The sequence below is a fragment of the Styela clava genome, chromosome 12 (assembly GCF_964204865.1).
Source record: "Styela clava chromosome 12, kaStyClav1.hap1.2, whole genome shotgun sequence".
Taxonomy (NCBI): domain Eukaryota; kingdom Metazoa; phylum Chordata; class Ascidiacea; order Stolidobranchia; family Styelidae; genus Styela; species Styela clava.
In genome coordinates, this window is record NC_135261.1 from 1972668 (window position 1) to 1983689 (window position 11022).

The following is an 11022-nucleotide window of genomic DNA, read 5'->3' on the forward strand; positions in this document are numbered from 1 at the left end:
ACATACTACAAAAAATTAAAGGGAACATTGTTGAGCGCCACCTTTATTTGAACACCAATATAGGGAAAGAGTTGAAAAATAGAGCGCTACCTCTAATTGAAAGTCACCTCTAATAGAACATTCAATAAAGTATGGTCGTAAAAGTCAAAACAAAGTCATGTTCAAAACTCATTAAAATATCTGACATCGATTTACTTGTAGAGACAAGTAAATAACTGAATATTTACAATTTATGGTTCATTACGGTATATTTTGCTAATTATTTGTATATAAATGTGTTTGATGTTTTTTCTTTACATTAATAAATTTTATTTCCAAATTCTGACCAGCTAGTCAAAAAATAAAGCGCTACCCTCTAATAAAAAAATAGAGAGCTATGGCGGTGAAATAGAGGTTTCACGGTAACCCCATGACACATTATCGCCACCCACTCACACATGGTGTATCGAATTAAGCAATGCTAATCTGAAAATATCCCGATGATTCTCAAAAACATGGCGACTTACATGTCTTTAGATATCAGGGACCGTGGTATGAGCATTGTATGAAAAGTACCCACCTTACAAACAGTCTCGTTACAATTTTTTTCGTCGTCCCCAGATTTGCAATCAGCGTCCCCGTCACAAAGCCATGATCTTGGTATACATTCTCTGGGTATGACATCATCCATTGATGATGTCATATTCACTGCTATATCTCCACAATGAACTTCTCCGACTCCACATTGGGTTTTATCTGGAATAAATCGATTGCTTGAAAGAAATTCCAAAAACTGACAGGTTGTGCGACATGTCAGATTTATTTGAGTTTAGTATCGAGTGTTGGGCTTCAGAATAATTGGAATACATTCCAAGCTAACTTTAAATGGACATGTTGGTATTTTTACATAAGGACGTAATCCGACTTTTTGTGTTTTTTTAAAGTATAGACAGAAATTTTAACAGGTCGTAACACCCCCCACTTTTTAAATGTAAAAAAATGTTGTTGAAAACTTGGATCGCTTATTAGACCGCCCAGAAAACCCATGTTTTAAGGGCCAACCCGCTAGATGTTACAATCTAACTTGCCAATTAGAAATTTCAGAACTCCCCCCCCCCCCCCCCTCCATATAAAATTTCTACCTCTGAAAAAAGCATATTAAGCATTATAAATATTACTCACGGCAATCTTTCTCGTCTTCTGCATTAATGCAATCATTTTTCCCATCACATTGACGAAGTCCCGGGATGCAGATCGGAGGGCTGGATAGATGACAAGTAAACTGTGTTTCAAGACAGACATGATGATCTAAACAAGATAATATTATTTATTCAATTTAGTCTTTGTACAAGAAGCCATGGATATACTATTAGTCAAACTACTATTATTCCTTCTCGCAAACATAAATTTTGTTGTGATAATCAAAAATGAAATTCGCTAAAATTCTTCAACTAGTTTATATGAGATGTTCCGTGAATACCATATAAGAATTAAGAAATTGCTTCGCTTCGCTAATTTGAGAGCTCTGCTTATGTGTTCAAACCCTGTACAAGCAGACAGAGACATTAAAAACGGCTGTATTTGAGACAGTTTTGTCAGGAATACGCTTGTCGTTGCACTTTTGATCACCCTGGGTGAGTTCACAGGTTCGAATCCTGTGGCAGAGTTGATTGCTGGCTACGGCTTCCTCCAGCATCAAGTCCATGCATCTGAAACAACTGACTAATCCCATCCGCGACATCGTCTGGTAACCAAACTAGTTCGCTATATGATATAGATTTTTTTTGTCTCTTCGTTGTTTCTCTCTTCAGGAATAAATATGTAAATCTTATCCGATCATACGAAATATCAACTAACAGTGGGCATCTCATCTGATCATCTTCTAATTAGAAAATCCTACCCTGACTAAAATCTTACCACAATTGAATTCATCTGACCCATCCGGGCATTCTTTCTCTCCATCGCACAAAGCAGATGAACTAACACACTGGTGATGTTCTTCTGTGCTGTTCAGACATTGATAGTTGCCAGGTTCACAGTAGAATGGTCCTAAAGATATCGAATGTAGAATTTTTTTATTCAGTTTACATTTAATTAGATAAATGAAACATATTAATTAAATTTTCTAAGAGATTTTAATTCATGCGCAATCAGGAATCTTCTAAAGTACAGTACAGTACTCAAAGTTACAGGGAATCACTGAATGAAAATATAGAACAAATTTTATTTCAATTTTCAAGAGACTTTACTTGGGGCTTAACCTTGGACCATAAACTTAGACACGTTATGTCTAATGCTTCAATCATTCGGTCGTTTTATTCTTGCTGTACTAGTGGTATTTGCAACCCCTCACCGGTCAGTACTCTTTCCATTTTTTTGTTGAGGACCATGCTTTGAAGGAACTGGTATTAGATGTTTTCTGCAGAGGCGTAACCAGACATTTCCAAAAAGGGGGGGGGGGGGTCTTAAATTTCTAGTTGCCAAGTTACGGTTCTGACCAGAAAAAATTGGTTTTCAAGAGGCTTAAGGGTCTAAAAGCATTTCAAGCTATGAAAAATTGCTATATATGATACAGAAAAATGCTTTTTTACATTTCAAAAAAGGGGGTGGGGGTCTGACCCGCAACAACCCTGGGTCCCTAGGGGTTAACTAATTTAATGTCAGGTTCTTGACATGCGATTCCGACACAAATAGAAACCCAACTCTGGTCGCTTAGCTAGAGTTAGTGTAAAAACTTGCAACTTTGGTTTGAATTACCGAAGTTTTTTTTAGCATTCCACAATACTTTCCTAAATGATTTAGGAGTCTTGCCGCACACTAACACAAATATATTTCTGTAACGTTACGTCTGACCAAGGTCAGGCTTCATCAGACATACATACCAACTATAACAAGAAAAGCAGTTGCATGTATATTCAAACAATCAGTATAAAAGCGGGAGTTATGCATATTGAATATTCAATAAAATCGATGAATTCTTGATTAAATAACAGCGGGAAACTGAAATGAAAGATCATTAATGAGATCTCTTTGTTTTATATTTAACAAACATCCATAGTAACTTCCATAGTTTTACACCGATTGTTCAAATATACATGTAACTGCTATTCATGTTATAGTTGAACAATGTACGTTTGAGGAAGTCTGGACTTGGTATATTTGTGGGAAAGCAAGACTCTTGAAACACTTAGAATAGTAATCTTTAATCTTGCTACATCATCCTTGCATTATATGTATACGGTCTCGTACATTTGAACCCACGACAATTGCACCTGCATATTATTGCACCTATGGAAGTTTATTTGTTTTACGGACATTTGAATCCATACTAACCCTAACCCGTGGGTTTTAGCACAAGCATATAGATTGAACCCGCGGATATACACATGGGTTCAAATGTACCGTCCCCTATGCATACAGATCCATCGGCGTAAAAGCACAGAAGAAGGATAAATAGTTAGTCTCGCAAAAACCGAATAAATTCCCCAATACTCACTGCAATCTAGTGGTTCATCTGAATTGTCTCCACAGTCATCTTCACCGTCACATTTCCACCAATGGTTGATGCATTTATGATTCTTGCAAGCAAACTAAGAAAAACAAGAGAGCAATGCTTAAATGTAAGAACATTAAAGCAGGATGTCATAAGAAAGGTTCCCTTATGTGGTAAAAAAAGTTTTCCCATATGGCATATGCGAGTGTTCCCAAATTCTTATAAATTTGTACCAATAAATTATTATAGCAAAATGTTGGGTACTCCCATAGCATGTGTACCAGGCTAGGGTTAAGCCAGAATTTTATTCAAATTTTCTTATTTAGCCTGGGAGGCGCTCTATGGAGGTAACTAATTTTGGTCACCTATTTTACATCAAGTTGTGTAAAGAGACTGAAACATATCAGCAGGGTTATATTCACTTGGCTACCACAGGCAGTCCCTGAACTCATAATTGAACTAAAATAAGGAAAATCGGAATAAAATTATGTCCTAACCCTAACCTGGTACACACACTACGGAAGTACCACCTGGGAGAGATGTTGAGCATAGTGTTCTTTAACCAGTCAGCAGAGTAAACCATAATGCTCTAACCCAGTGGTTCTCAAACTTTTACAGTCGTGCCGCCTTTTTAGAATTTGTCAAGTTTCGTGCCCCACCTCGAAAATAAATAGATAACAATAGGCTACAAATAACAGATAGTAAAGCGAAAGGATGTTTAAATAAAAAACATGTTGAAAATATGTGATTCGAACGTAAATATTCAAAATATAGTGAGCACGATCAGATATTTCAAATATTTTTGTTTTTAACCCTAAAAAATATTGTCTATGCCCACCATGTCAGGTGCACCCTACCATTCGAAAACCACTGCTTTAACCCTTATGCTACCGTCTCCACAAAGAAAACTCTTGAAACACAAAAATAAAAGTTACCTTATTTGCTGGGCAATCTGCAACACACTGTCCCAGTCTCGTCATGATATAATCATTCGAACAAGCGCATGTGAATCCTCCGCCAGGAGTTACAAGACACAGGTCGCTGCAGTTTGCTCTCCCTTTAGTGCATGGATGTGAAGACACTGAATCAGAAACAAAATAATTATCAAGGATATCAGGTTGTGGGCAGGGTGTAGCTATGAATTTGGAAAGAGGGGGTTCTAAATATTTTAATTGCTTAGCTAGACCGTAACATCTAGGCCAGTGGTTCTCAACCTTTTATGACTCGTGGCCCCCTTTCGGAGGCTTTTAGCACTCATGGCCCCCACTTTAATATTCCAGAGGTATTAATAGGGTTATTATCATTGATAGATTCCAAATCCCATTATGTTAAAACAATTTGCACAAAAGAGAGCGAAAACACCCTGCGAAATAACCTTGTTGAGCAGCAAACTAGGAAAAACTGAGATTTCTTTTAAAGTGAAAAGTAAATTTAGATTTCAGCCCATCCTTGTGGCCCCCCTCCAACTCCTCTGTGGCCCCCTTAGGGGGCCGAGGGCCCCTGGTTGAGGACCGCTGATCTAGGCCAAAAATCTGGGTTTTCAAGCGTCTTCGTGGTCTAAAAAACGTTCAAGCTGTTACAAATTACTATGTTTGATACGGAAAAATGCACAAGACCGGATTAACGGTTTGTCACCAGTTGGGAGACAAATTATCAACCCAGAGTCGCCAAAGGACGACCGTGATCTACACCAGTGGTTCTCAATGTTTTCAGTTCACAGACCGGTAAAATTTCAAAACAAATTTTGCGGACCGGCGAAACTTCAAAATTAACCAAAACATAATCAAAAGAATGCAATTACGACAATAGTAGGCGGTGCAAATAAAGAAAATCCAATTTAATGAGAAATTTGCTGCTGTCTTTTAGATATGATACGTGTTAAACGCGTTTCTGACGAAGTTTCTGCAAGGCGAAGTAGAGCGTTGAGTTCCACACGATTTTGTTAGGTTTGCCGGTTTCGTTCAGTCGTTTGAAAGAATTTTGGCCCAGACTAGACACATGGCAAGCGGTTCTTATTTGCTGCTGGGAGCAATACTTCTCATCTTACTGCCCAATAAAGTCTCCCTTTCGTTTTTTGCTTGTTTCTGCGTGATCCATATCAACATTGCTGCAAGGTCGTTTCGGGGCATGTTATAAAGTTGAAATAGCAGTCTCTTTCTCAGTCCTGTCAACACCACTAACTTTGTTTTCCCCACTGGGTTTCTTTTGAAATAACCGAATAATATTTTGCTGTTTGTTTGCTTCCATTTTACTACAAAACCTCGCTAAATTATATGCCTACTGTCAAATTACGGATCGTGTGAGCTGCGATGTTTTCGATCAGGTACCGTACTAAAGCGCTTCCCCACTTTTTTTATGTCGTTGCCCACTCTCGAGGAAAGTTTTACTTCACCGACCACTTTTCTTGAAATTTTAGTTTCAGAGGGTAAATAAGTCGAGGAAAGGTTGTCCAAAACAAATCAAATATTCGAATACTTTTTCAGCAAATTTTTGAATAATTCAGAATAATAGGCACTTTTCGCCGTCAGCTGGGTGTTTCTTTTTCGAGGGAAATCTTGAAACGATTTTCTGCGCCTTTTCACGTATATTAATGACGATGAAATAGAATTGGAACTTTCATCGCTTGTTAGCTTCTGTGCAAGTGTACGCCGCATATGGTTGGAACATTTTTGCAGGGTTGCACTATTTGCATTGCCGCCATTGCCTTGCAAGGCTTCTTATTTACGCATTCATTCTCATTGCGTCGAAATTGTCAAAATCATGTGAAGCTGTAATTGTAATGATACCAAAAAAAAAAATTTTACTTTTAAACCCTTTTGGGCAAATTTGACAGCAGACGCATCCGATAGTCATAGAAGAATACGAATAATTTAGCAACGAGTTTGCGGCCCACTATGAGATGCTTAGCGGTTGAAAAGCGCTGCGTACTATGCGCTATTAACTCTTCTGTTATGACGCTAGCCGCATTTCTCAGGTTATAGACTTGTCGAAAATACAGCCGTTCAGGGCTTGAAATGGGCAGAGGACATCTAACCAATTTTGGTGCTTAGACGAATACCGGTACTACAAATTAATGAGAGTCGAAAAACAATCACAAATGCCGTCAATACTTTGTATTTTGCAATTTGCTTATAGTATATTAATATCGGAATATATTTAGAAGACCGACAGAAAGGTTGCTGCGGACCGGCACCGGTCCGCGACAGGCTGTTGAAAACCACTGATCTACACGACGATCAATTTAGTTGCAGTTTCGATCCTTGTTTTACGAAACACTCCGAAAAAACTCGCAGAACGCCAGTTTAATTGTAATCCCAATGCTCAGCAAGATTCAACAGCCTAAGTTCTAGTTTACACGAAACTTGAACTAAAGAAAAATCAACATACCTGGTTGTCTTAATGGGTGGATGACCTTGATATCCATTGGTCGATGGATCAGATTTTTAACAAGTTGAACAGGTCGTGACTGGTTTAAACCTGAAATAATTTTTGCAGTAAAATTATGTATTTGTTTTGTTAAGCTTTTCAGGATCTATGTGAGAAGCTTCTATCTATGGGATATTCCCCGTTTGGCATTGCTTACTCACATTGTTACAGTCTGGTAAACCGATAGGTCTGGAGTTTTGATTATTTGTTACAGTGTGGTGAAAATCAGTAGAATCAGGGTTTTTATTGGAGATGTTTATTCGGTACTCCCGAAGTATGTGCACCAAGATGTCGCACAACCTGAACCCTAAATTGGTACACAACCTGAGTTCAGGTTGTGCGCCATCTTGGTGAACATACTTCAGGAGGTCTGTTTATTCTACCATACCAATGTTTAACTTTATTTTCAATTAATTGCCATGATTAGATATGTTCCCATAGACCAGTGGTTCTCAAACGATGTGGGTGTACCTCGAAGGGGTCGCAGACAATTTATTGAGTAGGCAAGAAGCTTTATGAAAATTTCCATTTATTACTTATTGATTTTAATATGTAAGTATGTTGATAGGTATTTGTCTGTCTGTCTGTTAGATGAATACGATATCTCACGAAAGCGAGATTGAATCGGCACCAGATTTTGCATGAGCATTCATCATATTTGAACCAGAAGCCTATTGATTTTGGATGAATTATGCCGTATAACCAGCGAGTTATTGATTAATTAGTGATGGGACACAAGGTGTCACTATGGAGTTAGAACGCTGTTTTGGGGGATTCCCTAACTTTCAATCGATAAGTCTTCGGTCTCTGACCGATATTCTCGTTTCATTATCAACGTTTTATCCATGTATTTGCGAGATGTTTTTTTGAATAAAACATACTTTCGCTTCACCATCTGTTATTACTTATCGATTTTAATCGGTAAGTATGTTGATAGGTATTTGTCCGTATGTCTGTTAGATGCACGCCATATCTCACGAAAGCAAGATTGAATCTGCTCCAGATTTTGCATGTGCATTCATCTTATCTCGGACCAGAAGCCTATTGATTTTGGGCGAATCATGTAGTATAATTAGCGAGTTATCAATCAATTATTGATATAGTGATCTAGATTTTTGTAAAGCCAGAGAATTTTGAGACCCGCCGAGTGTGTGCGATGCGCAGTGCGCAAGTTACAAGAGCGGATGAATCGAAATTGCAGTTTCTGTTTTGGGGGATCCCCTAACTATCGATCGATAAGTCTTCGGTTTCCAACCGATATTCTCGTTTGTAGATTATTGTTAGCTAGTTTTTTTTTTAGGTGGGACGTGAAACTTGACAAATTCTAGAAAGGGGGCCATGGCTTGAAAAGTTTGAGAATCAATGATCAGACCAGAAATTTGAAACATTGGCTAAATTCATACAAGTCATGTTTAGCTATGCATTGTATTTACATACATAAAACACTTGAAGATGAAAGCTTTACTTCTTACCTTTATATTTATGGACTTTAAAGATAGAGTTCTGGTGCCAGTCTGTCCAATACAAATTATCTCCGAACAAAGACATTGCAAATATGTGAGGTACAACAATACTTCCTGCTGTTCGACGAATCACTGTTGAATAAAAATACTGGTTATTATGAAATCATAAAACAAAATTTGAAAAAATAATTGAGATGTTCATTGAATATTTTTTTCTTTTTGTGGAGATAATAAAAGATATGAAATGCAATGAATAATATTGATAACAAATTATGAGGGAAACTGTAATCCTGAGAAAGCCAAGTTAGGTGAGGGAAAAGACATATTGTAAGACCAGACCGTGCTGGACCAACAGCAGTTGATTGTACTAAGCAGGTGGTCTTTATTTAGGCGCTCCAAAAGTGCGTGTACCAATATGGAGGTAACTAATTTTGTTTGCCTACTTTACATCAAGTTGTGTAAAGGGACTGAAACCTATGGGCAGAGGGGATATTCACTTGGCTAACACAGACAGTCCCCGAACTCATAATAAAACTAAAATAAGGAAAATCAGAATAATGGCCTGAAATTAACCTGGTAAACATACTATGGGAGTACCTTTATTACTTCTTTCAGTGAAACTATGCTAAAACTGGGCATTTTCGAATATCTGATGACTTCAGAATCAAATCGAAATTGGAACACTTCAAAGATATGTAATTATATGTGACTTTTTTTATTGTAATGCGTCCTCGGGACTAAGGATGGGCAATATAGAATAATTTACTATTCTAGAATATTCTAGAATAGTTAAATCGAATCCAGAATACCGAATCCTATTCTATTTTCAAACTTATTCAAATAGTGGGAATTCCCACAATGCTGGATTCAGATCAAAAAATTCTAATGTATTACTATAAATGTATTTTTTATTTGGAAATGTCCTGAACATCGGATTTCATTTGATACTAAACAGGCATTTCCCAGGACAATAAAATTTAGGAAAACTACAAAAATAAATACAAATACAAAAATAGATATGAAACGGCGTTAAATCATTTTCAATGTTAGTCTGCCGAGTGTACTAAAACATACCCGCTGAGAATAATTAGATGTAGGACCAGCAGGTGGCCACTGCAACTTATGCGGCCATTGTAAAATATTAAATTTAACCACTTTCAATCAAAGACTTGCAAAACAAAGTTCCTGTAAACGCGATCCTGTAGTTAGTTATTAGATAATAACATCTAAAGACTAATTGCTTTTCTATGATTATCATTACATAGCATTATCTACCCAGACTTGACCCTATTTAAACTCAATACGTCACTATCTTCGCCAAATGCGGCAACTTTTTTAAGTTTATCAACGACTGAAATACTACAGACACTCGATCAAACGTGCGTCTATCTTGAACGGTAGGAACGGGCTGAAAAATAGGTAATCTTTTGAGAGTGAAATTAAAATGTGACAGATATTCGCGTAATGCGATATAATTTTGTATTTCGGAAAATTGTGTTCTTAGTTATTCCGTACTTAGTTATTAGGTAATAACATTTAAAGACGAATGCATTTCCTATGATTATCGTTACATATCATTATCTACACAGATTTTGCCCTAATTAAACTCATTATGTCACTATCTTCGCCAGATGCGGCAACTTTTTTTAAAATTTATCAGCGACGAGAATACTACAAACACTCGATCAAACGTGCGTCTACCTTAAACGACAGAAACGAATCGAAAAAAATGTAATGTTTTGAGAGTGAAATTTAAATGTGACAGATTTTCGCGGATTTCGATATAACTTTTGTATTTAGGAAAATGGTGTGATGAAATTATTCGTAAATAATATTTGATTCAAATCATTCGCAAGCAATGTTATAACATTTAACGCTTGGCTTCTGGTTTAAACGCATCATTTTTTGAGAAAACTCGCAAGTCGCGAGATATCATTTAATGTAAAATGAAGCAAGGCACGTCTGTAAACAATTAAAGATTGTTACAATCAGATTATCGGAATATTGCTAGTAAGTCGGCACAAATATTTATTAATATTATACGTTAGCTATTAGCAAATCAGTAAAACACAAAAATGGTGCAATAACAAGTCTTCGCCGTGAGGTGTATTTCGCCGACTTCCTGTCCTGAATATGCCAATTGAGATAACAGTGTTTGATGTAGCAAATCTTGTAAGCTTGAAACGACTTTTAGACCCTCGATACCCTAAAACTTTTTTTTTTACGGATCAGGACGACATATCTGAAACCTACAGATCATCTCCTTTCGAGAGACGATAAGGAGATCACTTATACCGCATTGACATGGTAGACTACTCTTGAAAACCCTTGAAGACGAGCAGTATCAATGGTGGCGTGTGAAGAATACCTCACTCAAAACCTTATCCAATCTATCCTACCATTTATGGTAACATTAAAACAATCAATTCCTTACCCATTCTAGGTCTGCTCCCATCAGCATTACAATAAGCAATGTAGTCTTCCTTTGCATCTGCCCAAAATAGCCTGTTAGTCGAGTAATCAAATGTCAGAGCATTTGGCCACGTCAGTTTCCTTTCTGGCCAGTCTTTGCCCTTGATGGTTTCTGCGTAAAAAGCATAAAAGAGATTGTTCATTAAAGAGGATATGAGTGGGGTATGTTTTGGTGCGGCATTTCCTGAC

General features: G+C 37.2%; 1 protein-coding gene across 2 annotated transcripts in view; it reads right to left on the bottom strand.

The window, feature by feature from the left end:
• LOC120329279 (prolow-density lipoprotein receptor-related protein 1-like) overlaps positions 1-11022 on the bottom strand; it is a 151017-nt gene that overhangs the window by 21418 nt on the left and 118577 nt on the right. For both annotated transcript variants that reach the window (XM_078118342.1, XM_078118341.1), the window contains exons 74-81: positions 10796-10945; positions 8371-8493; positions 6860-6949; positions 4408-4553; positions 3476-3569; positions 1897-2028; positions 1162-1287; positions 560-735 (exon numbers count right to left, since the gene is read on the bottom strand). In XM_078118342.1, coding sequence (XP_077974468.1) covers positions 560-735; positions 1162-1287; positions 1897-2028; positions 3476-3569; positions 4408-4553; positions 6860-6949; positions 8371-8493; positions 10796-10945 — 1037 coding nt within the window. The remainder of the gene's footprint in view (positions 1-559; positions 736-1161; positions 1288-1896; positions 2029-3475; positions 3570-4407; positions 4554-6859; positions 6950-8370; positions 8494-10795; positions 10946-11022) is intronic.